This window comes from Bacillus rossius, chromosome 13 (assembly GCF_032445375.1).
Source record: "Bacillus rossius redtenbacheri isolate Brsri chromosome 13, Brsri_v3, whole genome shotgun sequence".
Taxonomy (NCBI): Eukaryota; Metazoa; Arthropoda; class Insecta; order Phasmatodea; family Bacillidae; genus Bacillus; species Bacillus rossius.
This window is the reverse complement of record NC_086340.1, coordinates 15402384-15427497: the sequence shown is the minus strand read 5'-3', so window position 1 is coordinate 15427497 and position 25114 is coordinate 15402384. Positions and strand designations below refer to the sequence as shown.

The following is a 25114-nucleotide window of genomic DNA, read 5'->3' as shown; positions in this document are numbered from 1 at the left end:
TTCTTTACAAAAAGGTATATTGCCCCACCTTTGGAAATTTAGTTGTTGCGCCCCTGCATTATAACACAAATTTTCAATTCCTCCCTTGCAACATATAATCTTTCAGGAAGGAAAAACATGTGACAAGTCCTGACTGTGTCCGACTGAGACAAAGATTAGATTGTTCCTAGTAGGTACGTAAGACACTTGAAAAATATTACATTGGATGTATTAGGTAGTTGGGTGTAAAATTGTGTTAATTTTCTCGAATCTGTTATTGGTCCTATTTAAGTAAAAGAGTTTGAAATTAATTTTGGTAATTCATTCTTCTCCTGTTGAGATTTACGTGTCAGTTCGCGATTTAATGATGTCACGTAACCAAAAACACTCAGTTTTGTCAATCGCTGCTCAGAGTCCTGGGCCTTCACGAAATAATGTCCCTAGCGACTTTGTCGTTTGCTAGGTACCGAACAAAAAAGGAACTACATCCTGGTGAACCCACTGGCCATCTGTGGCCTACGCCACATGTCTGGGGCATAATTTATAATTAAAATGTCAGAAAATGAAAAAAAAAAAAAAAAAAAACTACCTAAGTTAACAGAGGCTTAGCCCTGGTGCCCAGACAACCGTCACCACACACGTTCTTTCAGCACAGTACTTGAACAAACGATGACCGACGAGGCTACGCAACTGCGTATACTCCCGCAGGGAGAGGCAGCCGCGTGACTGTCCAATCACAACACAGCTCTTACGTACAAGGAAAAACAAAATAGTACAATACCGCTGAAATATACATTACCCTTTGCACCTAGGAATTTCTGTAAAAAAAACAAAAAACAAACATACAAATCTCAAAGTTGTTCTATGATTGGTCGGCACAGTTAGATGTCGAGCCAGGCTACACCCTACCATGAGCTTGATGTGCCTCACCCTCCGCCTCTCTCCTGCCCATCAACCATCACCCTCTATGTCCGCCGGCCTGTTTCTACCCTCCCGCCAGCAGCATGTTTGTGTGTGTGACGTCACAACCTCGGCCCACAAGAGGCAAAGTGTAGCTTCTGATGCAAGACGATCAATTGGTTACGATTGGTTAATGCAAGTGGGTCGATTGGTAGAAGCAAGCGTCTCGTTGGTGCCGGATACGGATTTTGAAGATTCATTGAATGCCAGATTAAAGACCTTCTCACTTGTAATATTAATGAACGGACGGCAAAGTGGTAACACTGCATCGAGTGCCGTGGCTGCCTGTGACCAGAGAAAGGGGGCGGAGGTGAACTCGCTCCTGCTGACGCTGCCCCCCATCCTGGAGCACCTGGACGACGAGCGGCGGGAGGACGCGGACCGCAAGGTGGACGCCCTCCACTCGCAGTGGGTCGGCCTCAAGGCCCTGCTGGAGGCGCGGGTGGACCTGGCGGCGACGTACGCGCGCTTCCACGAGCTGGCCGAGCGGCTGGGCGCGCAGTTGGACGCCCTGGAGCGCGAGCTGCAGGGGGCGGGGGAGGACAGCGCGAGGGACGTGGAGCAGGAGTGGCTGGGCATCGAGGAGTTGTACGACCAGCTGTCCAGCACGGGCAAGACGTTCCTCGCCGAGGCGTCCAAGGTGAGGGTGCCTCGCACTAAGGCTTGCAACTCGCTGTGCCACTAGACCCACACGTTTTTCCATTTATTTTTTGAAATTATATGTTATAAATCAAATATTGTTAATGTAATTAATATTTGTTGCATAAAATGTATCATTGTATGTATTAAAATATACATTCATTATTTAATTAACTGCGATGTCTGTTGCTAAAGGTTCGGATTTCAGGTTTTGTTGCGAAAGCGTCCTTATAAACTCACCTGAATACTACATTTTGTTTCATAATTAAATCTCGTGTATTTATTACTAATGTCAAATATGCTATCTTCCATTTTATTGGCTTTGAATATATGGTTTATTATTATAAAAGAAAAATTTATTTAATTAACAGTCTTACATCAACAACAAAATTCATGTTTGGAACATCTATATCGCTTCTTACCACCAAATATAACCTAATTTCAAAAATTATTTTTAATCTATTTATGAAGGACTTTGTTACAGACTTATTATATGTATAGACATACAAAATTATCTGTTACATTCATATAATAAATTATGTGTTGTAAATTAAATTTAACTGTAATATATTACATTGTTATTAATTTAAATTCTATAAAATCGTGAAATTATTTGTTGAATTGCAATTAAACAAAAAACAAAAATATGTCAGTACACCATATAACACTAAAATACAAGTTATTATACACCATAAAGCATTGAAATAAAAATAAAATCATGATATTGTTTAACATTATTAATAAAAGCTTAACTTTAATTACAAAAATATAATATTTTAATATTGTTTTAAATTCATTGAAGGTTATTTATTTAGCATGAAGTTTGTACCAAAATGTATGCACTACAGAGATTGGAAAATATTTACTAAAAATCTGCACTTTCCTGTAAATATATCTGTTTAGTATTACATTATATATTGCTTGTATACATACAAACAATGACCCTGCAATGAAAAAATTATTGCAAGAAATTTTTTACTTAAAAGTCCTGAGTAAGTCCTGTAATTGGTTCTCCAGGTATGTGAAGACAATCCTGCAGAGAGGATATCTGTTGGAAGTGTTAACTGAACGAGTGATCAATGTTCTCGAATAAAATCAATGTTTTCCGATTGTGAGTTTCAGGCCCTTGCTTGGTTTTTATTGCTGCACAAAGGTGGGACGTGAGATTGGCGTTGGGATGCCAGCGAGACGCATCGAGAGATGACGTCCAGTTATGTATTTGCAGTGGTTGCAGGAACCGCGGAAGGAGAGGAGGAGGGGGGGGGGGTTTAGGGGGCAGCGGGCAGTGTTTACGAGCGGCTAAATGTGATCACTGGTCGGTTGCCACACATGTGCGCAGGTCCGGGACCCGTATCTGGACGTGAAGCGGGCGTGCCTGTGCGTGGAGACCCTGCTGGGACAGCTGGGCGGCCGGCAGCTGACGGTGCAGCGGTCCTGGCAGACCTGGCAGAGCAGCGTGGTGGTGGAGCGCGAGTTCCAGGAGCTCTGGGAGCGCCACATGACCGAGAGTCGCACGGTAAGCAGCGGCCATCCGTGTCTTGAGTGTACGACAAGTCCCTGAACTCAAAAAAAAAAGTTTTCTGCTGTCATTAAAATTTTTAATTACATTATTTTAATTACATTTGAGTTCCGCTAATCTGGACTTCACCCAAAAAAAAATAACTGGATTGAATGGAATTTGCCTTAAAATGCACTTAATAAAAGTTTAGATTTAAATGGGGAAAACTATAAAAATCTATGTTTTTTTTTTTCCTTTTCATAAATACAACATTTCCTATAGCTTAATTTTAGTTTTAATATTAATGTACATGTAAACCCAAGTTTTTAACATAAAAATTTATGTATGATTAAAAAATATATGTAAATTAATAATTAAAATTAAAAATTTTTATGTACAGTGAAAAAAAACACAATACTTTATAAATGCCATCCGGACGAGTGGTGCAGATTAGCGGGTGTCTTCTGTATGAAAAAATTATTGATGTAATGACGGTGAGTTTCTGAAATGTACAGTAAGTTGACACCAACCCATGGTTTCCCCTCAGGGCCACTAAACCATTATGACTCGCCACCGTAACACCAAGGTCTGTAAGTTCAATAGTTAAGCTGGACTCACAATCATCCCTCCATCCGTCACAACTAAACAGTAACTCAAACAGTTTAGATAAGCACAATTGCGAGTACTGCTTTATTATTTGTTATTTCCTCACTTGCAGCGCCAAAATGGCAACTCCTAAGCATAAAGCATTTCGTCTTCTGCAATTTGCTAAGATTGAATCTGTGATTTCATTTCAACGTGCGTTTAGTTTCTGAGGGAGTGTTTGAATGTCGAAGTTCCCGACCGTTGGATTGATCATAATGGTCGAGACAACAGTGCTCTTTAATGCTGGCCTGCACGTTTACCTGACTAACGCCTTGTGATTTTTTCCTTTGGGGCTTTACAAAAGATTGTGTCTGCGTTCCGCCGCTACCTAATGATTTGCCAGAGTTAAGACACAGATTTGAAGAAGCTATAGCTTCTATTACTCCGGACTTGTTAAACAAAGTGTGGGAAGATTTGGACTTTAGGTTTGATGTGTGCTATATAACTAAAGTTGCACATATTGAAAATTTTTTAATAAAAACTAGGTTAGTTTACCTTCAATTTGATGTAAGATTCGTTGTAAATAGTCTAATTTTAACTGTTCTGATGTGGCATTGAAACTGGGAAATTCTTCAATGGACACCTTCTGGTTTGCAAAGTAAGAGCAATACTGTGTTTTCTTACCATGTGCGTCTCTGCCTGAGGACGGGAGCAGATGGCAGTTCCTTAAACGTCGCTTGTTTCTGTTTTGGAAAACTATTGTGTTTGTTTCGTCTTTTCGTTTTGTCGTGTTTTTGTCTCGTTTCAACTGTTATGCTGAATTTTTTTTGTTTTGGTTCAATATTTGTTTGTGCTGTCATTATTTGTGGGGGTTTTTTCGTTCTCTTCTGTTTTGAAAAACTATTGTGTTTGTTTCATCTTTTCGTTTTGTTGTGTTTTTGTCTCGTTTCAACTGTTGTGCTGAATTTTTTTTTTTTGTTGTGTTCAATATTTTTGTGCTATCATCATTTGTGGGTTTTTTTTCGTTCTCGTAGTCCATTTTTCTTTGTTTTTCTTTGTTTGTTGACCATATTCCTCTTATGGAATATTATGTGGTGTTTATATCTTCTGACAACAGCAATTTTTTGTTTAATTTGTGTTGTTTTCTTTTGGGTATTTTTAAGTTTTCTTCTACAGACATACATGTGCTTAGAAATGGCGTATGTCCAAAAGCTTACATCAAGTAATACTGTTGTATTTTACGGTCCATGAAACAGATTGACATAGAAAAACATTGCAACTGTGCTGTCTCTCTGGTGCCAAGTAGCCTTGGCGGGGAGCGTGTGAGAAAGCAAACGTGGTGTTGGCCTGACCTTTTCGCAGACGGTGGACTGGGTGTCGAGGCTGGACGCCCAGCTGTACCCGGTCCTCACCGGCAGCTCCTCGGCCTCCAAGGTCATCGGCAAGGAGCTGGAGGAGAAGTTCAACGCGGTCCTGCCGGAGCTGAGGCGAGCGCAGACGGAGATCGACATGAGGATCAGGACCGCGGAGTCGCTGGCCCTCAGAGGTACCGGCGCCCGCCGCGAGCGTTCTTGAGGGGCCAGCGTAGTGTCGGGGTTGTATTCGTGCCAGTGAGGCTGGACGACAGTTGTGATGCTCGCTGGTGCTTCTAGAGCGATGTGGGAGAACGGGGTAGGCGCCAGCAACGCTGATAACGTCTAAGAGCTTAGGACACAGCTAATTGTCTTGTTAGCTGAGTCGTCGCGGCGGGGGGTCAAGGTGGTGTCTAAGCGGGGATGGGGCTCTGGACATAGCTGGATCTCTAACACCTCTCCTGTTTCGCGTATATGGCGTATCCGTATCCACGCCCGTGGGGACCCCGGGACAGACTGGGCAGAAGCCTAAGAGAGCCGGGTTACCAAAGAAAAAACTAGCGGTAAAACCTTATAGAAACTGGAGTTGGTGCTTCTAGAGCGGTATCGCATCCAAGCACAAGGCTTTCTCATCGTGCATAGGGAAACTAAGAGATTTGAGTGGCTACCATAACATTCAATGGCGGTGAAATGAAGATAAAATTGTAATGCAAGTCCCATGAGGGCTTTTAAGAATATGTACCCAGTGATTCATGACTAAAAATTTGCCTGAAAAAACATGTTTTAGCTATTTTTACTCGTCTAAATATACAGTTTGAAAATGAAATATGGAAACGTATCTATTCTTCCACCCTCAGCACGTTATTAAATGCTTTTCGTAAACAGACACCACTCTGACATCATGAACCGTTTACAAATTGCATGTTTTTTTTGTATTTGGAAAAAAAGTTTAATAATGCAATTAAATGCTGAACGCAACCTGTATTTACAATTGCTGATTGTGTGTGTTTGTGTTACACGTACAAAGCTATCAAAATATACCTGTCGGACTGGTTCTCTATTGAATTTTTTAGTTTTTTTTATATAAGTGCACGTGAGCTTAGTACTGTGACAAAGCTTTTGAGAAACTGTTGGTATTTATCCTTTTTATAATTATTTTTATTATTATTAGTTTATATTTTTAAGTATCATAATTTCAGCTGGAATTTTAATTACAAGGTTTTCAGTACAATGTATTTTTTTCCCTTCCGTCCTAGGAGATTGTCACAGTGAAAAAGAACAGATAGTGGGCAAGCTCACACAACTGCACAGCAAACTGCAAGTTGCCATGACTGATTACCAGATATTACTGCAGATGTTGATTGCCTTCTTCAAGAACTTGGCAGAGGTACGTGATTTACTCAAGCAATGAAGCGGTTTTATGCATTGCCTACCTTAAAGATTTAGAAATATTACATAAACTGGAATTGTGTTTTATATTTTATTTTTTTTCACTATAAAATATTTAAAAAATAAATAATAATTATATATTTCAGAAATTTAATAGGGCATTTAATTACATCATACAGTTTACTTTCTTTTCATTTAATAATATTCAATTTCATAATATGTTTAGCCTACGTCTTACGTCCAGATTTTTGAAGTGAAACGTTTTCGTGAAATATTGTTGTGAAACGTTTTTGATGCAAAAAGGACAGAGAATAGGTACTTGGCTCCGGACTCGTTTTCGTTTTCCTCTTTGTGCGATGATTCGTCTCCTACGTAAACAAAAATAGAACTGAAAGATATATATATGAATGAAAGAATAAGACTAGAGTGTGTGTGAATATACTTATTTCAGAAAAAATATATATGTATTCAACTGTGAATGCTTTGAATTTTATATTTGCTATCAGAACTCTCGGGTTCCTATTTGTTAAATCAGCAGCATAGAGCAGCTACATTGACTATCAAATCATTTGATTTGTGGAGCGAACTTTCAAACTATATTATGAAACGGCTCTGATAAAATCAAAAAAATACTTGAAAATTATTGAACCCCGGCTTCGGACTTGATTTCTGACAAGGAATTTTGTTAGAAAAGTGTCCATTTTGTTAAACTCATTAAACTGTTAATACTTTGAAGGTTTCCTTAGGCTTTTTGAACTGTGGTTCGCGCCATCCGCCACAGATGGCAGCAACGTTGTTGTTATACATTTTTGTTCCTTGACACGAAATTACTCCTACCAAATGCAGTATACCGAGAGCTAAGATGTTGCTCACTTTCTGGAGCAGCGCTCAGGTAGTGAATGGAAACGGTGTGTCCGCAGCTGGAGAAGACGATCGAGAACCTCAACTCGCAGTACGTGCTGACGCGCGTGCCGAGCGTGGCCGCAGACGCGGAGCTGCAGCTGAAGGAGCACGAGGCGTCGCGGCAGGCCGTGCTCGAGCTGTTCAAGTTTGCGGGCAGCGAGAGCGAGCAGATCATCGCCCGCATCCACAACCAGGTCTCGCGACACTGCTGCTTGGGGTCACGCCCCGGTGCTGTGCATCAACCTAGCTTCTTGTCCCGACTGAGGGGCCACTCCTGTGCCCTCCTCCCCCCCCCCCCTCCTCACCAACACACACACACTCTTGGCGGGTTCAAAAAAATCATCAAAGTCACAAAAAAGTAACGAAACTGAAAAACTTATAGTAGTTAGTAATGGCCTAATGGGTCAAATCACGATTTTTTTGTCCATATACACATAAACACAACTATAATTTGTTACCTTTTTTAAAAAAAATATTTATCTATAAATGTGACAGAGCATTTCATGCTGTGATTCAAGGCAAAAAATGCTGCCAAACTTAGTGCATGCTAGCTGGTAAGCATTAGTATGCATAATGAACTTCAAAACTGCTAGAGCAATTTATAAACTCACCCCAGTAAGCTGTGCTTCATGTTATTCGACGTGTCCTTGTGAACCGCGCTCAGACCTGGCGCGGCACGGCGCGACCGTTCCATGACTCAAGCAAGCGATAACTGGTCTGCGTGGTTTCAAGGCAACAGTCACAAGGCAGCAGTATTTTTTTCTGTCGTAATCTTTAGATAGTAATGTCCAATAAGAAAAATGCAAATGAGTGGTACCTGACATACAACAAAAATAAATTATCGAGCAGCTAGATGTAAAGTACTGGTATGTTTTAATGGTATGTACTGCTATGTTTCTGTAAATGTCTACCACTCTAGCACCTATTGCGTACTACCTTATGCAGCGTTTGTCTAGATATTTGGGTAAAACTTTTTTAACCAAACTGTGTTTTTTTAACATTGCTTTAACCATGTTTTTTGGTTATCCTTGGATCTCTTGCCAATAATTTCCCCGGATAATCGGGAGTCTACAGTATATTGATAATCCGGCACAGCTGTGGTTTTCTAGATATTTGGGTAAAATATTTTATCCGAACTGTGTTTTTTTAACATTGCTTTAAAAATGTATTTTGGGTATCCTTGGACCTCTTGCCAGTCACTATCCCTGGGTAATCGGGAGTCTGCTGTCCGGCACAGCTGTGGTCCCGAACGTGCCGGCAGTCAGGTGGGGGCAGCATCACGAACGAGCCACTGTGCGTGCCCGCGCAGGAGCCGGAGGAGGCCGCGGCCCACGACGCGGACCGCGTGCGCGTCCTGCTGCGGGAGAAGCGGGAGGCGTGGGAGGCGGCCTGGGCGGAGCGCAGGCTGCGTCTTGAGCAGCACGGCCAGCTGTGCCGCTTCGACGCCGACCTGCACCAGATCAACGCGACGCTGGCGGACCTCGGGCGGCAGCTGGAGACCATCCGCGGCCAGTACGGGGAGTCCCTGGCCGGCGCGCGGGCCACCTCCCAGGCGTTCGTCTACTTCGAGAAGACCATCGAGGTGACGCACACACACACACACACACACACACCGTGTTCATTTTTATTGTTACATTGTTTAAACTGTTAGTAAAATTTTTAACTCAATACCTCCCTCGCATTTTTTTTTTGTTCTCTCGCAAATATTTCAAACAACTTCGTTTGAAATCATTGGTGCAAGTCACGCAATTGATGATAATTACAAATACTTGCACATTTTTTAACAACCATGATATTACACTAAGTGAATATCCTTTGAAAATTTTTGTTGCGGAACAACAAATACAAGTGAAGTATTGAGTTAAAATGTTAGAAGTAGCCCTTAAATAAAAGTAATGATGAAAAAAAAAACAACATGGTGACTGAGACCAAGTGTTAATATTGTTACTACCATTGTCTCAAGATTTTTTATTCCTGTTTAACATATCAACAGCTAGGTCATTGTTGAGGGATAAACTCGACAACAGTGTTTAAGGTAACTGGTGAAGGAATTCATTATGGCATTTGCCTGATTTCGGAAAACATTGTAAAACAGAAATCAGAATGATCAGAGATTAGGACTACGTATCTGTGGAATTTTAAGACCAGTGTCTTACCACTTTTTTGTTAAATATTATAATTTTTTTTAAATAAATTTTTGGCTGGCCAGTGATTTTTCATCACCAACCAGCCAACTTATTATTTCTTATAGTTTGACATTTTCTTTTGACGGTTTTATTGACTTCGACATATAAGTGACAATTTTAAACAAATTACAAATTTACACCCATGCCTTACTCGGGACACAAACCCAGAACTCCTCACACCATAAGCCTGTGAACATCCAACTATGCTACAGAGGTCGGCTCTGAGCTACCTTTGTTTTGGTGTAGCTTGGCGGTTTTTAGCAGCGTCAAGTTTAAAGAAACAGTCCTCGAAGTTTCGGTTGAGGTCACAGTTCCCTATTGAACTACCCTGAGGATGCTGAGTGGGACGTTTCCTGAAATATCGTAGATTTTCCCCTTACAACTTGACACGGCAGAAACCCACAAGCCAAGCCAATTCTAGGCAATGCTTATCAGAACCCTTTTGAAAGAAACAAATTTTAAAAAAAACTTCCACTTAACTGAAAATTAATGAATAAATGAACGAATGTGTTCATTTTTGGGAACATGCCATGTTAGATCGGCAGTTTTTGGAGAAATGGAGTACTCCCACTTAGATTTGTTAAAGATTTATTTTGGACATATGCCATTGTTAGTTACACTAAATGTCACAAGAAACCTGAATAATTGACAAAACAGTTGAATATGAAAATGCACAGAAAAACAAGCCAAAAATAATAATCACCTGATTTATGGCTTGTTTCCCGTGTGTTTGCATATTCAACTTTTTGGTGCATTATTGTGTTAATGAGGTTTATTGTGACAAACAGCGTAACTAGCAAAGGTGTATGTCCAAAAAAAAAAAAAAAATCTTAAAACGAGTGTCCAATAAAGTTATTTATTTTAGCTTCCCACCACGCTCCTCTGGGCTAGCCCATGTTGAAAAAAAAAGCCCACGACAGTTTAATTTAATTTTCTCGTGAGATGTGGCATAAAGAGACTTAAAGTATTCCTTACCGAAATGTACTAGCCCATGTTAAAAAAAGCTCGCATCAGTTTTATTGATTTTATTGTGTGACGTGACATAAAGAGACCTAAAGTATTCCTTACCGAAATGTACTAGCCCATGTTGGAAAAGCCCATGACAGTTTTAAAGATTTGATGGTGCGACTGTGGCGTAAGGAGACGTACAGGATTCCGTACGGAAACGTAACTCCCCAGCTGCTGGAAGTGCGCATCCAGGCGTTCGTCAGCATGGGCGAGCAGCTGCTGTCGACCGACCACGCCTCGGCGCCGCACATCCGGCAGGAGCTGGCGCAGCTGCAGTCGCGGTGGGCGGCCTTCCACAAGCAGGTGGTCGAGCGGCGGCGCCTGGTGGATCTCAGCATCCAGTACTTCACCCTCGTGGAGGAGGTGGGTCCCCCGGCGAGATTTCTGTCAACTGACCTCATCAATTGGATCTACTTGATTTGAAATTAGATAAAACAAAATACACCCAATAAGACATTATCAATATTAATATTATATTTACTGTGTGACCATGTAATAAGTATTTCAATCATGCCATTTACTTACTCTTGATACTCTCGTCAAAGGTGCTCTTTCAAAAGATTTGCACCCACTTGTGTACTCTCGATTAAATTATTGATGCTAAGAATTTCGTAAACTTGACCAACTTGTAAATTAATGTGATAAATAATATATTGTTTTGAGACACTACCTATGTACAGTTAAACCTCGTCCATCCGGACTAACAGGAATCAAAGGTTATCCGGACAAATGAAAATTCTGATAATTCTTCAAATGTGCAAAACCATTAAATAAGCAGACTTACCATTTTTTACGTTATCAAAATCTATGTTCTGTTAGAAAAAATACCTAGTATACGTGATCTATATTGTTTAAAAGCCATTAAAACAATATAATAATAACTTTTCACATCATTTCTTAACAAATAATTTGTCCACTTTCTTCCATTTAAATCATGTATGGCTTTTCAATAAAGCACGGTCACGCATATACTTTATCATCAATAGTTCAGTCGTAGCTGTGTCGGGCTGACGCTCCCAGAGCCTACGCCATGATGTTTGTTAGCTGGTGTGTTTTCTTAAACTTGACCAAAAGCATTTTATCACCATATCTCTCCCATCTATGTAGTAACTGTACATGAATCAAACTAAAAAGTGAATATTTGGTGTACTTATAGTTACGTTCTTGCTAATGTAGTTAAAATTTTTTGGATGTGAACATTAAATAAAATGTCTACAAATCTGACCTGGATCATCTGTAGAACCGGATCAACAAAGGTCGGATAAACAAGGTTTCACTGTATAATTAATTTTAATAGTATGTATTATAGTTATTTAAAAATATTTCGAACATGCAATAATTAAAATAATTGTGTTTTTAACAGTTTTGTATGTATCTAAGTATATAATATTATAAAACTAATATTAAATTAAAACTAATATCTTAATTGGTTTCAGATGTTTTTTTATGTATCTTTGTACAATGCTGTTTTGTACCTTGCGGCTTTGCATTAATATTTCTATATGTACATGTCTGTTTTTTATCAGTTTTTATTTGTTGTGCACACCCTTGCAATCTCCATAAACGAGTTTTGTTGTGAATATTACAAATTGTAAATAAATAAATAAATTTTCTTTCGTAAATGTCCATATCTGAGCAAAGGGTGTCAGATCAAAACGGAAGGATGGTGAGCATTTTTTCATAATTCAACCTTTTTAATGAGGGTGGAAGCCCCATGGTTTCATAAATTTAGTAATTAGTTTCTTTCAAAGTGTTGAAATACTGACAATCAACCTGTTAGCAAATTTGTCAGAAATTTGGTTTTTACCAGGCCTGTGCGAATACTAGTTTTCTGATGTGAAGTGAATATAAAATCAAATATTTAAAATGTTTGCGAAGTCGAATAAAATTGTGAATATTGTTCTCGGTGAAGATGTATTTACAAAATACAGAATTGAATTTAAAAAAAAAAAGTAATTTTAGCATTTCTAATGTTAGAACTGATTAAGTGATTAACCAATTTGCCCTTATTTATAACATCAAATAATAAAAATTATAAAATGAACATGCTTAATATTAACATTGAACATTCATAAAAGCAAGCAGAGTGCCATCTTTTGATTTTTTTTTAAATAACTAACTTAATTCAATATACAAAAAAAAAAAACTAAATATTTTCATGAGCGAATCTAATGTTCCAGTGTTTTAAAGCTTTGCAACAAATGCGAAGCTTCACATCAGATGTGAAGCTTTGCATCACAACCAAAGCTTCAAATAAAACGAATAGCGAATCTCTTGGTGAAGTCAAATGGAATATTAAAAAGAGCTTTGATTGATTCGCTTAGTCAAAGCTTTGCACAGGTCTAGTTTATATATATATGTGTGTATGTGTATGTATACACACACACAGACACACGGACACACACACTCACACACACTGTTTTGTTTTTCGCCCCCTCCCTGGATACGCTCCTGACAGGAGAGACAGTAGATATTGGTAGTGTGTCGTTTTCCTCCTCGCCCTGACGACCTCTGACTTCCAGGCTGAAGAATGGTTCCGCGAAGGCAGCAAGCTGCTGGTGACCATCGCGAGGAAGTCCACGTCGGTGCGGACACCGGAGGAGGCCACGCAGTTGCTCGACGAAGTGGAACTCTTCTTGAAGCCCGGCGAAGCGAGACAAGATGAAAGAATACGAAAAATATCCACTCTGGCGTATGAGTTGTATGGTACGACTGTTCACCCAATTTTGGTTTCAAGAGCACGTGTTCCTCCAAGCTTTTTTCAAAGTTTGTACAAGAATTAGAAAGACTGTGATACAAACGCGGTTCCAATATGTTTAACTTGAAAAGACACAGAAAATGTTCCCGTAAAGCATGGGCATAGAGTCCTGGGGACCAGGGGCATCTCCCTGGAATCAAGAAACCCCTCACTGCACTTGCAAAAGCGTGACTGTGAAACGAGTTTGTTGTCAAAACTACGTCTTATGGAAAATATTCTGTTTATTTTTAAGTTTTCTACTTATTATATTAATGTAGGCCAAAATATGGGTAGAATACAACATACAAGCACCGTATACAGTGATGACGTTGTCGGCGTACGTTTATACCTTGGGCACGTGGACCTGGCTACCGACTCTGACCCAGGGCCGTGACGTGACCCATGTGGAGCTGGGCTCGACTTCCCCCCGCTAGCACTCACCGGACCGCTCTCAGCGGCGGGCACGCTATGTCACTGCTCGTGGGGTCTTGAGGCGCCCCACACACCTCCGTCTCTGTGCTGGGAAACTCGTGGTCGATAATTAAGTGCAACGAGTCTGGTGAATATTGAGCTTTATTGGCGCCGACACGTGCACTGACGACGCACGCAGCAAACAGCACATAGTCCAGTTTGCATGCTGACCAGGACACCGCGTGGCCCGGCCCCGAAAGTATAAGTCCACCGATTAATCTAAAACGCTCCGGGGAGCTTTAATTAATTAAGTTATACAGTTTGCCGCCGGGGTAGGCCTCGAAGGTTGATTAAAAAAGGTTTAAAAAATAGTTACGATGGCGGATGTTAACGGATCGGTTACAAGCAAAAGTTGAAGTTGACGAGGTGCTGAGATGCGTCCTACCCCGCACGGCGAACGGGTGTCATGGCCGCAGGAAGTGCTGAACTTACCGTTAATACATTAATATTAAAGACAGTTAAACATAATTATTAAAACCTTTTAAAAATTGCAAGTTAATTAAGATTTAAAGATTACATATTACAGATATTTAAGAATTACATTATTTAAAAACATAGTCTCCACTGCTCCAGTTAGGGTGGGCGCGGAAAGGGTTCGTGCAGTGCGACCGGCACACGTGCACACGCACTTGTTGGCGGGAGGTTTGAAACAGAGGGTGTCGGTGGGAGGAGAGGGGGTCGGCAGTGGCGTGAGGCACATCGGTCTTAGGGAGGGCGACCCTGGTCGACGTCAACATGTCGGTTAACCCTGCGTGCAGAACTCTCGGGCCACGCGGGCCCCCTTTGGAAATTCCGCAGGCCTCCCTTGCTAATCCTTTACATTTACACCCCTGCTGAATTGTATTACGTAATTACTCTGATTTGTATTAAACTTGTTACTTAGTCCTATAATTCACTTCTAGGGACTGTGTAAACACTTTGTATTATTGAGTGTTTTGTTTTAAAAGGGTTTTTATTGATGAGGTTTCACTGTAGTGGTGCTGTTCATGTTGCCAGGTGAAGAACAGTCAAAACAGCTGACTCTCGTGGTGACAGAGAACAGAGAGATGATAGACTCGTTCACCATAATCAGGAACGAGCTGAGCATTCTCACTCAGAATCTGAGAGCAGCTGAGGAGCAGAAGCAAAGACATCAGAAGGTACACAATTTACAATTTTTAATTTTTATAGTGATGGATCAAATGCAATTTTTCGTGAATACGAATCTCAAATTTGAATCCCAAATAGTATCTCAAAAATACCTTTAGAATCCAAATGTATGTCTCAAGGGTCAACTAGTACAAGAAATGAAAAATATAAACTTTGTTTAAAAAAAAAATAGCTTTCTAGAATTAATATGTATTGTAAGTTTATTTATATAAGTAGGCCTACATGTTAAAAGTACTATACCAAATAGGTATGAAAAAAAAAATTACCAAGTATACTTCACAGGTTATCAGTTATTTCCTCTAATATTTTTCTCCAAATATTTTTCTTTGAATATATCGACTCCTTCGAATACTAAGAATATAACGATACTTGAGTATTTGACTAGCCCATTCCTTGATCTTTTTTTTTTATGCTGATGTTTGATGTAAAATTAATTGTCAATACAGTAAAATGTCCTTTAATCCCACACGTTCCAGTTCCACGGTGAAACCGGATCAGCGATTTTTGCCGGTACAATATCGAATGCCAACATGTTTTTAAGACCTTTCTGGTATTGGTATACGTAGTTTATCGATGCATCAGCAGAATAAAATTTTAAATATGCACTTATGTTGCTGGGGTTGACGCTCAAAGCCAAATGAAGACCTGAGTGCTCTTTGGGGTGAACTCGCAGGAGCTGGAGGAGGTGGACGCTACGCTGGCGGCCGCCCGGGCGGAGGCTGCCGCGGCCCAGGCAGCCGCGGCGGCTGCCGAGGAGGCTCGGAGGGCGGCAGAGGCGGCGGCCCGGGCCCTGCAGGAGGCCCCGCCCCTCATCGAGGTGAGTCCTTCCCCCCCCCCCCCCCCCGGCCCCGCCCCGCCTGGCCTCCTTGAGTCGCTCTGAGTGTGAGCTCGCCGGCGTGCCCGTGATGTGCTCGCGTCCCTGTTGCAAGCCCTGTGTGAAAACAGGGCCAGTGGCGTGCCCAGGATTTTGCTCTGGGGGGGGGGGGGGGGTCAGGCAGAAGGCTAGGGCCTTTCCGGGGGGCCTGGGGGGTATGGAATACCCCCCAGCCTGGCGGGAGTTCCGGGGGTCCTCCCCCGGGAACATTTTGAAAAATACGCTTTCAATATTGCTGATTAAGGCTATCTAAAAATACTGTTTAATTAAACATTTATGCTTGTGTCATTGAATTTATTTTAATATCATACTAAATATTTATTTTTTTCATTTTATGAATTTAATATTAAAATATTTTTAGCCCTGGGGGGGGGGGGGGGGTCCCGCTCCCGCTCGTCTCTCCCCCCCCCCCCCCCCTAGGCACGCCCCTGAACAGGGCCGTCGAGGAGGCGAAGGCAGGGCCGGCGCGTCCGTACAGGCGAACTAGGCAACCGCCCAGGGCGCCAAGTAGCTGGGGGCGAGCGCAGCACGACACATAACAGCTGATATAATATGTTTAACGATTATTGAAACTAGATTAAAATGGATTTTTGTAACAGTTTGGAATGTTTATATTGATATAAGTAATTATTTAAAGTCCACGGTGACCTGTTTATGATTTGTGATAAGTAAAAAAGTAAAAAAAAACACATGCCTGCTTACATCTGATTGTTGACAAAATCTTAGGCTTACGTGTTGTATTTTGAGGCAAGGCAAATTTTTTTTTGGGGTGTTCGGCCGTTGTGGGGAAGGGGGGGGGACATTGAGGTTTTTTGCCTAGGGCGCCAATTTACCTTGCACCGGCCCTGGGTGAAGGGCTAAATCTGCAGGGCCTGGTTAAGTTTAGAGATTTTTTAATAAATGAGTTAACCCTGATAGTTGTTAGAAATCATAAGATCATCGCTAGTAAAGATAAGGAATGCAACACACGTAGTTCACATTTACGATAATTTATGGCCATGGTAACGTTTAGTCTGCAAATATTTTTTAAAATAGAGGAGTTTAAAAAATTGTTCATTAAGTAACAGAGAGGTGGCCCGACCAAATGTTTTCTCTCCACCCTCCTCTCCCCTCTTCTCGACTTCATAGCTTCTCGTGATGGCCCTATGTGTAGCTGACAACAACCTGAAGTTAGCGCAAATTTTTTTGATGGCAAGTAAGATGAGTAGTATTTTAATTTTTAAAAACAATTATGGTTAAGTACTGGGAATGACAAAAAACAGTTGAAAGTGCATTATAATGTATTTACAGGATGTCCACATTCTGGAACATCAGTGAAAGTCTGGGAAATGTAAGGGAATTTGAAATTGGTCAGATAAAGTTGAAAAATTTACTTTAAATCCTTGAAAAGTCGTGGAAATCCCCCTCTGGTGGTAATTTGAGGGGGGGGGGGGGGGGGGGGTTGGATTTAATGTCCAGTCTGATATCACCCAAGCTGTGAAAGAACATTTTTTTTTCAAATGGTATTTTAGTGAATAGTCGTACGCACTATAGAATGGCAAATTCAAGGTTTTTTACGAATTTTTAATTTTTTTTTTGTTATGTAATTCTAGATCAGAAGTAGGAATGGTGGAGGTTGTATTTTCATTATTTCTATCAGGAAATAGCAAAATATAGTTTAGTTTAATTTCAAACTGCCCTTCTCAGAAGGGCAGACTATTAAAGTTTATAATGAAAATAAGATTTACTTTTCTTATAGTTATCAAAATAGACCTAATGTTTAGTATGAATTGTGTATTTTTATGAAATGTCTTAATTCTAATTTTCAAGTTTTGAAAATGTAGGATATGCCTGGGCCTACCCAGCCTACCGACTGGAGCCACCACTGGCGTTTGGAGAATTGCTCATAACGTCATAACCCTAGAGCTCATAATGCTTGCAGTTTGAATGCAATCCCTGTGTGATGGTGGTCACATTTTTGGAATGACAACAAACATTTTAAAGACCAAACCCGAAATATTTAAAAATTAAGTTTTAGAGAATATATTGATTGAAATATCACTGTATTGTCTGACTTGCATGTTTAGTTTTCAGATGTAAGGAGTAATTTTTTTAATGAATAATCTACATTATGATTATTACTTGCATTTAAACTGTCTGTCATTTATTATTGATAAAATTTCATGCACTTATCCTGGACCACTTACAAAATTTATTTAATTTTAATTATTTTGACAAAATCAGTGTCAAGTTGCATCGCTGGAAACCACCATAGAGATCAGTCACAAAACACATGCTCGCAAGTGCATTCTCAATGCCATTTTATCCACTTTATTTTTCGTAAAGTTACCATTCCAACATAACCTACTGACATAATACTTAGATAACGTTATGTAGCATTCCGTCCCATTATATCAGTTAAAGTTGTTACCGTGCATAACTATACTCTATCCATTGAAAACTCCAGATGCTCTAGAGCAGTTTTGCCGATTACGTTCATATTTATAGCGTCGCGTTGCTCTTCAAGACAAATGTTCAGAGTTTTCAGTTACTAAAACTATAAAATGGTGAGTCCTGTTTTTCATCATTTTACATTTTGAAGTCAATTTTTTCCATACACTCATTAATTCTCTGTTCATTTTTTGGGGAGGGGGTGCAGTTAAATGTTAATTTTATGATGCATAATTTATTTATAAACAAAAAAACAGATTTTATTACATAAATTGTAACATATTTATGAATATCTACTAGTAAGATTATAAAACATGTTTTGAAGCGTACAGAGCATCAAAAAGAGAATGCAGAAAAAAATATTGTAAAAACCTAAGCTCAAAATTAATATATAATTGACCTGAGGCTAAAATTTATTTGAGGTACCACTATTTCCGAGATCAATGTGTTAATCCTTAATAGTCATGTTATATTTGAATTTGCCTTGATATTAGTGCTAGAATTTCATTTTGGCACTTTTGGGACTACAGGAGACGGTGCAGAAAGCTGAGGCGATCCCACTGCCTCCACCATCAGAACCAGAACCGGAACCAGATAAGGAACCGGAGAAACCACCGACGCCACCGCCGAAGAAGGCAAAATACGTGGACGAACAGCCGAAACCAGTGGCTCCGATATTCACATTACCACTCTGCGACGCAGCCGTCTCGGAAGGGGAGAAAGTCACATTTGAATGCAGGTACAGCTAACAGTTTCTACATGCATGTCTTTTTTATAATAATGTGGGTGTTTTTCATGCCATTCTTTGGTTTTATGGCATGTTTGTGAACTTCCCTGCATCCTCAGTAATTTTTTTTCCTAATATTTTGAAACTCGCAATGAGTTTTGTTGAATTTTGATTTAAAGGAGTTTTATTTTGATGAAACTCACAAAACTATGTTAAAAATGTTAATTTTCAATATGTAAGACAACAATTTTTGTTTATTAAATACTTTGTCACTATGATATATTTCTCAATTAAATTTGAATTGGAAAGTATCAACAATAGCTTTTTTTTTAGTGTTATTGTAGGTTTTTTTAATATTGTATTACTATTCCAAAACCTTCGTTTTCTGGTTGAATTTTTATTATGAAATACTCATTGTCCTCCTCAACTTGCATTATTGTAATCTCTTTAAACTATAGTCTTATTGGTTTTGAATATTTTCTGTTTCTGCCTGTTAATACTCTCTCCCTCCCCTGATTTTGTGTTTTGTGTGTCTTTTAGTTGGTTTCCACGCAAGTAAAAAAAGGGCTACAGTGCAATGAATCTGATGCTTTTGCAGAGTGACTGGTATTCCGATGCCGGAAGTTGTTTGGTACAAAGATGGCATTTCTATCCAGAACAACCCTGACTACCAGACCACTTTTGAGCACGGCATCTGCCAGCTGAAAATCGAGGAGACGTTCACGGAAGACTCGGCCAAGTTCACGTGCAAGGCCGCAAACGGCGCTGGGACGGCGGAAACCAGCGCCACCTTGGCCGTCAAGGGTACGACTAGGCATTTCCATCACTCACATCGCGAGAGCAGACATTACACAATACAGTTTCCATGGTAAATTGCAAAAAAAAAAAAAAAAAAAAAAAGAAGGGTAGAAACAAAGGTAAGCTCAGCAGTTAGTTGACCAGAACAACAAAATCTCAGAAGCGGCAGAGTTGGAAAAAAAAAAACAATTTCTGTACAAAGTTAGTTTATGATAGTTATCTCCAAGCTTCGGTAGCATGATGCTTACAAGTGATGCCAGTAATATTTTTAGTGTTACCAAATTTACCCACAGAAGGGTCGCCTGTGCGTATAGAGGGTCGTACCAATAATTTGGGTCATAAAAATACAACGTTTTCACCACTGTAAGGGTCGCCCTCAAATAAGGATCGTACCATATATCTGTCTTAAGTGGAGTTCCGTCGTTACAAGTGAAGTCTTTGTTCCGTGTCTCAGCTTATTGGTGCTTAAGGAAAACGGCACTGGTGTTAACCCTCTGTCCTATTTTTGTCTGCTTTCTGTTACATTACCATAGGAAGAAGTGAGGCGGTATTCTTGTGCCCATTTCTCTCCGCCTCCCCCCTATGCCTTACGACCCGTCCTTATAACAAAAATATACTTGTTTATCCCTTCTTGGCTATGGTAGTTGGTTTTTTTTAACTAGCCCTCTTCCAGAATAGAAAAAAAAAAGGCAGCAAGCTACCCTTTCCTGTCAGTTTCTTTTATAATAACTAGCACGCATGTTACAGTCGGCAAGAAACGTAAAAAGGCGGGGCTTTGAAGTGCGGCTTTCAAAGCACCAATGATGGCTGAAGTTTTGTCATGGAATGTTGCATCTGAAAGCTGAGAAATCTCACACAAAAACAATGTAATGTCACAGTTGCATCTTAAAAACCTGTCGAAATAGACACGTGGAGATTGTGTAAAGTGCTAGTTCACAGGCATTTATTTATAACAAAGAGTGAGGGAGGGAGGTTAGATCAAACACCACTACATGGCCACAACCATTCACAGAACGCACACATACAAACTCTGGATGATTTATTTTTAGATTTTTTAGCCTCTAGCCGAATGCTAGCCCAGCAAGTCACGTGTCACTTACCCGGTGCCTAGCACGGTTTCTGGCTCGAGATTACGTAGGACCTAGCTTTGGCACTTGATAGTTTCACATTATTTCAGGACAAAAAAATTGTACCATAATGCATGGGTCAGAAAAGTTTATTTAATTTGTTTTACCTTGCATCTCGTATGAAATCAGTTTTTTTAAAAAAATGCTCGATAATAAATTATTATTTTTTCTGAATGTATCAGTTTTGGACCAATTTATTAAAAATTATTTTACAGGATGTATACAGCATATAAGTTTTACCCCTATTTTGGTGGAGCAAGTACTACAAAAGAGCTTTTAAAAAATTTAAAACAATAAAACTGAAACTGGACCAAAAATAAAACCATGAAAGCTTGTCCCTGGTGATTACTTGGTGGGTGTGTTAAGAGAGTCTTAATATCTTCTACCAAAGGATTTCTGACACTGACTGCAATGAAATGGTTTCTGACAAGGACCCAAATTACACTCGCTTCCCTCATGTCGTTTAGCATTCTTTCTCAAGGTGAACACCTTGCTACAGTGTCTACAGTGATGTCGTTTTGATACAGCTACAGACATCGGACCAGGGTACATGTTAGCTTCTACGAACCACGGAAGCTTGTCCCTGGAGTGTTAAGAGAGTCTCGCCGCGGCCGCCGTGGCGCAGAGAGCTAGCTGACGGAGCACTTGTTTGGCGCGGTGAGCTGACGGAGCACTTGTTTGGCACGGTGAGCTGACGGAGCACTTGTTTGCCGCGCACAGAGGCACAGCCGGAGGAGCAGCTGAGGCCGCCCGTGTTCACGAGGCCTCTGGAGCCCGGCGCGGCGCGCGAGGGCTCCAGCCACCGGCTCGAGTGCCGCGTGGAGGGCGTGCCGCTGCCCGTGGTGCAGTGGTTCAAGGACGACGCCTGCGTCGACAACTGCCCCGACTACCTCATCACGTACAACAACGGCGACGCGGCGCTGCGCTTCGAGGAGGTGTTCCTGGAGGACCAGGCCGTGTACACCTGCAGGGCCGCCAACCCGCTGGGCGCCGAGTCGTGCAGCGCCCGGCTCACCGTCGAGCGTGAGTTCCTTCCCGACACCTTCGTACATATATATACTGTACAGAAGTCGCCAGCCCAGGTTAAAATTTCTAATACGGTTTTGAGGTAGTCGGTTAATTCACCGCCGCAATCGCCACCATCTCTAGGGGCGTCGACTTGCGGTGGTCCCTAGCGGACAAGTGTCGAACTCTTCAAACACCCCTTTTCTCCCTCCCGCTGAACGACCTTGAGCTGCAGTGAATGATGGGGTGGGGGGTTGCGGGGTAATGACAGCGGGCAACAGTGCTGCGCTCTAACGTGTAAATAACAACCTAAAACGATACAGGGCGTTACGGCAGCGCCCTGCAGCGGAGAAGTTCCCAAGCTGCTTATCATACGCTCCTGAAAAACGTAGAGTAAATCCTATCCACTCGTGACTTCTATACAGTATATATATATTCAAAGCCGACACAATCTCCGTAACAGCGGCCCGAGGTGTAACTTCGTGACTGTGCTTCGGGTAGCGGAGGCCACGCAGGCTGAGCGGTCAAGGCAAACCCTTTTTTTATTCCCACTGGGATTTAGGAAATGGGAATTGTGGCAGACACTGTGGTGACCTGGGAACTCTTAATTTCAAACCCAAACCTTTATTCTGTCGATGCTCCATTCTCATCTCATCTTCTCCAACTACCCTAATGCGGATGAGGTGTTGAGATAAAGGTGATAAATTAATTCTTTAATTCCCCTCGCAAACTGAGAAGGTGACGATTATTGGGTGTGTTCTTGAATCCACTCAGGGCATTCCAGCAACTATCTTCAGCCTGTTAATCTACCCCCTCTTTTTCCTTCTTGTATATGTCACTATTTTACCAGGTTGCACACTTTTAATGTTGATGGACATAACAGTGCGATTTCATTGTATGGAAGGGAAAACATATGAGGCCCTAGTATCCGATAACTCTTGTGTATTGTTTTTACTTCTGTGGTGCAGGTGTTTGTATTGGACCTTTTTTTTCTTCATATTTATGTTACAAAAATGTCTCTTCAATGTGACTTCATTTTCACCTTAACTCTCGAGTGTTGAGTCATAATTTGTAAATATAGTTATAAAAAAAATATGTTATCACGAAGCAAGATTTTGAGCCCCAGCCAATAGTGTAAGCAAAAGAGAGTACTTTTTTTCTTTTTCTTTTTTAAGAACTGATGAATGTATTTCTTTAAATTGACACATAGTGATAGTGTTGTGATAGTGATGTGTGTGTACGTGACAAATGAAAACATATTTTACATGCCAGGTCAGCTACCTTTTATCTAGTGTGAAGCCCTTTTTAATTGTAAGATGTCTTATATTTACATATTTACTGTCTCTTACAGTCAAATTTGTTTTGTATCTGAGTGTGTTTTGCATTCCAAATCATCTTATAGTCGAGATTGTATTATGTTCGAGGTCTTCTAATGTTTGAGGTAACCTAAAATTCAAAGTTATTCTTTATGACTGAAGGTATGTGATGCTTAACATTAAAATTTTTAAATTGATGGTTTAAATATTCTGTTGTTTTTTCATTTAAAAAAAAAGATAAAATAATAGACTCTTAACTAATTTCTCAGGCATTTGAACAATATTCAATAAAAATATTTTTAATTTTATTGGCATTCAAAGAGAATTTTAAAAAAATTGTAAATATTTAGCTATCAATAACTAGATGACAGAATAACTGCATACAATAACTGCATGACAACATCACTATCAGATACCCTCTTTTTAAAACCTGCAATATATGTATTCAACTTACTGGCATGCTCTGTGCAGAGTAACAGAGAGCTTGACATCTGTGTACTACATTCTGGAATCGAGGCATCAAATTCATGTGCAATTCTTTTAGATCCACAGTGAACAGAGCATAATGAAGTTTGCAGGTTTCCACTGTGATTGTCTGAATTGGCTGAGCTTGTGGGTTTTAGCCTCGTTGAAGTTCTAAGAAATAATCTCCGACATTTCGGTTGGCGTTGTAGTCGCTATCTTCAGGGTAGCAGCATACAACTTGCAGAACTTTAGAGACAACAATTGCTAAGCCGAGCCCGACACCTCGTGTTAGTCAAAGGGCAGTTCTGATGTGGCCAAGCTGTGAGGTGAAGGTGATATGTGCAGTATGGATGGTACTTAACTTGCTTAACTTGTACAGTGAGGAAATTTTTAGTGTGTTTAATTATTCTTGTTTGCATGTTTTCAGTTTTCAGGTACTATAGCTACCATTACTTTGTGATTCCATTTGCTTTTCCTCTGTACTCGTTATATTATGATTGTGAATGGGTCAAAAATGAAAATTATATTTGAAGAATTAAAATTCAGAAATTGAAACATCTGCACATTTTTAGTTGACAAGGACTTTATTATTTTACTCTATAGAATACATCAGAGAAATGCTTGAATGTATTTTCCACCAGTTACAATGCTCTAGGAATGTTAGTTTAGAATTTTGGGTAACAATTTTGTCACAAAAAGGAATGGTTTTCATCCCACACATAATTATGCTTTTTTTTTTTTAATTTTGAAAATAAAATTTTGAAGGGTTGAATTTTTCTTCAAAACTTAAATATCTGTGTTTTAGCTCTTCTATTTTTATTATTTTGATCTTCAGACCTATATTTCGACTCAACAGGTGGATTTGAGATGATTTATTTCTTGATTCGAATTTGAGAAAAAATTAGAATTTGTCCCATCACTTATTATAATGTACGAAAAAAAAAAAAATCTTAATTTTGGTTTGTTCTTAATAGTTGAATTCTTAATACTGAGTTGTTACTAAACGTAAAACATGTTGCAGTAAGATTCATTTGTATGTGGCAAGCAGAAATGGTCCTTGTTTTAATAAACTGTGTTCTGACGAGTGATGGGCGTGTTCCAGCGCTGGAGCCGACAGAGGCGCCAACCTTCACCGTCCCGCTGTCGAACGTGATGGCTCGCGCCGGGCAGAAGATCAAGCTGGAGTGTGCCGTGGCAGGTCTGCCACCGCCCGAAGTCACCTGGAGCCATAACGGCAAGCCCGTGAAGGAGACCAGGGACATCAAGGTCGGTGTCCGCCCTTCGCTGACGAGCGCCCTCTTTTGTTATTCGTGGATGATAACTAGAGCCACGGAAATTTCGCGGATTCATTTAGTCGCAAGCTAGAATGCAAACCTCCACACTGTCGCACTGTGTGCATGATTGGACCGCAGTTATCTAAACACGCCCCTCTACGACCGTGAGCTAACAATGACCAGCTTGGAGAGAAGTAAGTGAATCAGGTAGTGCCAAATAACAAGGATAAAGATGTTCTCGC

At 40.4% G+C, this 25114-nt stretch overlaps 1 protein-coding gene across 3 annotated transcripts in view; it reads left to right on the top strand.

Moving 5' to 3' along the window:
• Positions 1 to 25114, top strand: part of LOC134538266 (titin) — a 381555-nt gene that overhangs the window by 267152 nt on the left and 89289 nt on the right. For all 3 annotated transcript variants that reach the window (XM_063379427.1, XM_063379428.1, XM_063379429.1), the window contains 14 exons: positions 1235 to 1579; positions 2918 to 3094; positions 5024 to 5207; positions 6270 to 6400; positions 7323 to 7499; positions 8615 to 8887; positions 10671 to 10862; positions 13022 to 13205; positions 14704 to 14846; positions 15530 to 15673; positions 18691 to 18899; positions 19486 to 19691; positions 21533 to 21835; positions 24701 to 24864. In XM_063379427.1, the coding sequence (XP_063235497.1) occupies positions 1235 to 1579; positions 2918 to 3094; positions 5024 to 5207; positions 6270 to 6400; positions 7323 to 7499; positions 8615 to 8887; positions 10671 to 10862; positions 13022 to 13205; positions 14704 to 14846; positions 15530 to 15673; positions 18691 to 18899; positions 19486 to 19691; positions 21533 to 21835; positions 24701 to 24864 (2832 nt within the window). The remainder of the gene's footprint in view (positions 1 to 1234; positions 1580 to 2917; positions 3095 to 5023; positions 5208 to 6269; positions 6401 to 7322; positions 7500 to 8614; positions 8888 to 10670; positions 10863 to 13021; positions 13206 to 14703; positions 14847 to 15529; positions 15674 to 18690; positions 18900 to 19485; positions 19692 to 21532; positions 21836 to 24700; positions 24865 to 25114) is intronic.